General features: G+C 36.5%; 1 protein-coding gene across 1 annotated transcript; it reads left to right on the forward strand.

The window, feature by feature from the left end:
• The first annotated feature begins 884 nt into the window (after nt 1-884).
• LOC139854651 (uncharacterized) lies at nt 885-1,498 on the forward strand. Its single transcript, XM_071843944.1, has 2 exons — nt 885-1,139; nt 1,232-1,498. The coding sequence occupies exons 1-2, from the start codon at nt 885-887 to the stop codon at nt 1,496-1,498; spliced, it is 522 nt and encodes a 173-aa protein (XP_071700045.1).
• Nucleotides 1,499-3,198: the final 1,700 nt, after the last annotated feature.

Here is a 3,198-nt window from a genome sequence, read left to right on the forward strand (position 1 = left end):
ATTGGCTAAGGGAAGTTGAAAGGGCACTGAAAGCCTGTCAATGTGAACCAGAATTGCGAGTAACTTATGCCAGTCGACTATTAAAAAATTGAGCTATGGTTTGGTGGGATACAATTACTGCTCCGTTGTCTGAAGAGCAACTCAATCAGATCACTTGGGAACAATTTGCTTTAAAGGTCCAGGAGCAGTATTGCACTGCATTTGATATTAACCGATTAAAGCAAGAGTTCATGCAAATGACAATGACTGAAGACATGACAGTCGATGAAGCGTTTGAGCAGTTTATGGACAAGTTAAGGTTCATGCATCGGTGGATACCGGACGAACATTTCAGAGTGCAAAGGTTTGTAGAAATTTTACGACCTAAATATCGTACGATTGCAAGACTTGCTACTACTTTGTCACAAGCTCATATGTTGGCAAAGGTTACCGAAAGTGACATTAAGGCGGCCAAAAGTGTGAAAACTGAAAGTGTATCGCAAGTGAAACCAGCGGCAAGTCAGTCTAGCCAGCAGTCAAAGAAATCAAGTCGGTTTAAGCCAAAAGGGCAATCTAGCCAGGGTGGATCAGTTTCAAGTGGTCAGAAGACATGGTGTAGAATGTGTAAGTCTTCACATAGTGGGCAGTGTTCAACATTAACAAAACGGTGTTTGCATTGTGGTATAGTGGGACATGAGCCTCAGGATTATTCATTTAAGAATAATGTGTGTTGGAACTGTCATAAAGAGGGTCACAGATCTGCAGAGTGTCCAGCTGCAAGAAAGAGTTATTCCGGGGTGGGGTCCAGGTCAGGGGTACGTGCTGTGTCAGCTGGGGGATCATCTGATTCCTTTGTGGGGTAGAAGCGCAAGAATCCTCCACAACCTAAAGCTAGAGCCTTTCAGATGTCAGTAGACACTGCCACTGCTACTGACGATGCAATCACTGGTATGTTCTTAGTAAATTATTTGTCGGCTCGTGTACTATTTGACTGTGGAGCAAATTGCTCGTTTGTGTCAACTACATTTTGTGCTAAGTTAAATGTGCCTGTTAGTGTAATAAATGAACCCTTAAGTGACGAAGTGGGTGACGGCAGGATAGTTCCAGTCACAAAGTTTGTGTCTGGAATTACTATTGACATAGAGGGTAATCTTTTCCCTGTAACTTGTTTAGTGATGCCTATACCAAGCTTTGATGTAGTAATAGGCATGAATTGGCTTAGTGACCATAAGGCCAGTATTAAGTGCGATAGGAAATTATCTCTTTTTCGGTGGTCGGTGGGAAATGGGTAGTAGCTCGTGGTGATCGCGGCGGGTTTCGTTGTCCATTATTTTCGATGATGAAAGCTCGGAAATCTTTATCCAAGGGATGTGATTATTTCTTAGCTTATGTGATCGATGTAAAGAAGGAAAAGAAAGTAGTGTCCGATATTCCTGTGGTGTCTGAATATCCAGAAGTGTTCCCAGATGAATTGCCAGGCTTACCGCCGATCAGGGAAGTTGAATATAAGATCCAGTAAATGCCAGGGGCTACGTCAGTTGCTAAAGCTCCGTATAGATTAGCTCCTTCAGAAATTCAGGAAATGATGTCCCAAATTCAAGAACTGTTGGACCGCGGGTTCATTCGTCCGAGTTCTTCGTCATGGGGTGCTCCAGTCTTATTCGTGAAAAAGAAAGATGGTACACTACGAATGTGTATAGATTATCGTGAATTAAATAAAAGAACAGTGAAGAATAAGTATCCGCTTCTTAGAATAAATGACTTATTTGATCAGATTCAAGGAGCTTCGTTCTTTTCAAAAATAGATTTACGTTCGGGATATCACCAGGTTCGTGTTGCTGAATCTGACATTCCTAAGACCGCATTTCGTACTCGTTATGGTCATTATGAGTTCTTAGTGATGCCGTTTGGGTTAACCAATGAGACGACCCGACCCAATCCATAGGGACAAATACAATAACATATGATAACATTGCGAGGTACTGGACCTCTATATGATACATTTTACAAACGTTGCATTTATTCTTAAAAGGCAATCTATCGTTACTTCAAGAATTGACATGTTCGCCTAACATTTCATAATATCCAAATGACCTAATCTGTCATTTACTTAATAATAGTCTCTAATGATCTTCAATGACTCGAATGCAACGTTCTTGAATCCTGGCTTAAATGGTCCCAAATAGTATCCTTAATATGAGCTAATGCACAGCGGAAGACTTAATTCATACCTGAGAATAACATGCTTTAAAACGTCAACATAAAGTTGGTGAGATATAGGTTTAATGCCGGCAGCGATATAAATATAGACCACAAGATTTCATATGTAAACAATTTAACAAAAATATTCTAAGTTGTTGAGCACTTGGTAACCATACTTAACATTTAATCAACGTCGCATATTCCCTTTATTATGAAATCTCACTACACTGTACTAAGTGTAGTCACCGAAACGAAGTTCTGTGCAACCGTTGAATACTGGTCGTCCAGTCCGGTTGGGGTTGTCAGGCCCGATAGATCTATCAACAGGATTCGCGTTTACAATACCACATGTAAATAGTAGTTACCAAGCTACAGGGAAGTATGCCAGTGGTACAACTCAACGTAGAATATATTTTTTTATCATTTGTGTCCATAACGTAAATCATAAAATGCATGTATTCTCATCCCAAAATATTTAGAGTTTAAAAGTGGGACTATATACTCACCTAATGTATTTTGTAGTAAAAATACATATAAAACCATTGGTAACTTATAAGGTTGGTCTTCGATTCACGAACCTAATTAATTATATATATTTACATATTGATCAATATCTATTTAACAATTAAAGTTAATTTATAGTGTACCACATTCCTAATGCTCGAGATAATCTTATATACATTAACAAAATTTAATTTGACCAAAATAACTTCCAAAGACCTTTACATAATTATAGTCGTTTACATATATTTAAATATAACAAATTTTATAGTTTTAAATATTTTTACAAAATTTATTATAATAAATGATTTCACAATTCATTTATTAACAAATAAAACATATATATGTATTTATAAATATGCTAAGTGCTAAAAATAATATTTTTTTTTATATTAACAATAACATTTCCATGATATTTTTGATAAATATATTAATTTTTATAAAAATACATTAAAATGTTAAAATGATAGTTTATAATAATAATAATAATAGTATTTCTATCAAAAATAATCCTTT

The sequence above is a fragment of the Rutidosis leptorrhynchoides genome, chromosome 6, assembly GCF_046630445.1.
Source record: "Rutidosis leptorrhynchoides isolate AG116_Rl617_1_P2 chromosome 6, CSIRO_AGI_Rlap_v1, whole genome shotgun sequence".
In the NCBI taxonomy this organism is placed as follows: domain Eukaryota; kingdom Viridiplantae; phylum Streptophyta; class Magnoliopsida; order Asterales; family Asteraceae; genus Rutidosis; species Rutidosis leptorrhynchoides.

Excerpts from the sequence above, each read along its gene's own strand:
- LOC139854651 (XM_071843944.1), top strand. The coding sequence starts at position 885 with ATGTCAGTAGACACTGCCACTGCTACTGACGATGCAATCACTGGTATG. Across the intron at positions 1,140-1,231 it reads TAGAGGGTAATCTTTTCCCT|GAAATTATCTCTTTTTCGGT; the intron begins GTAACTTGTTTA and ends TAAGTGCGATAG.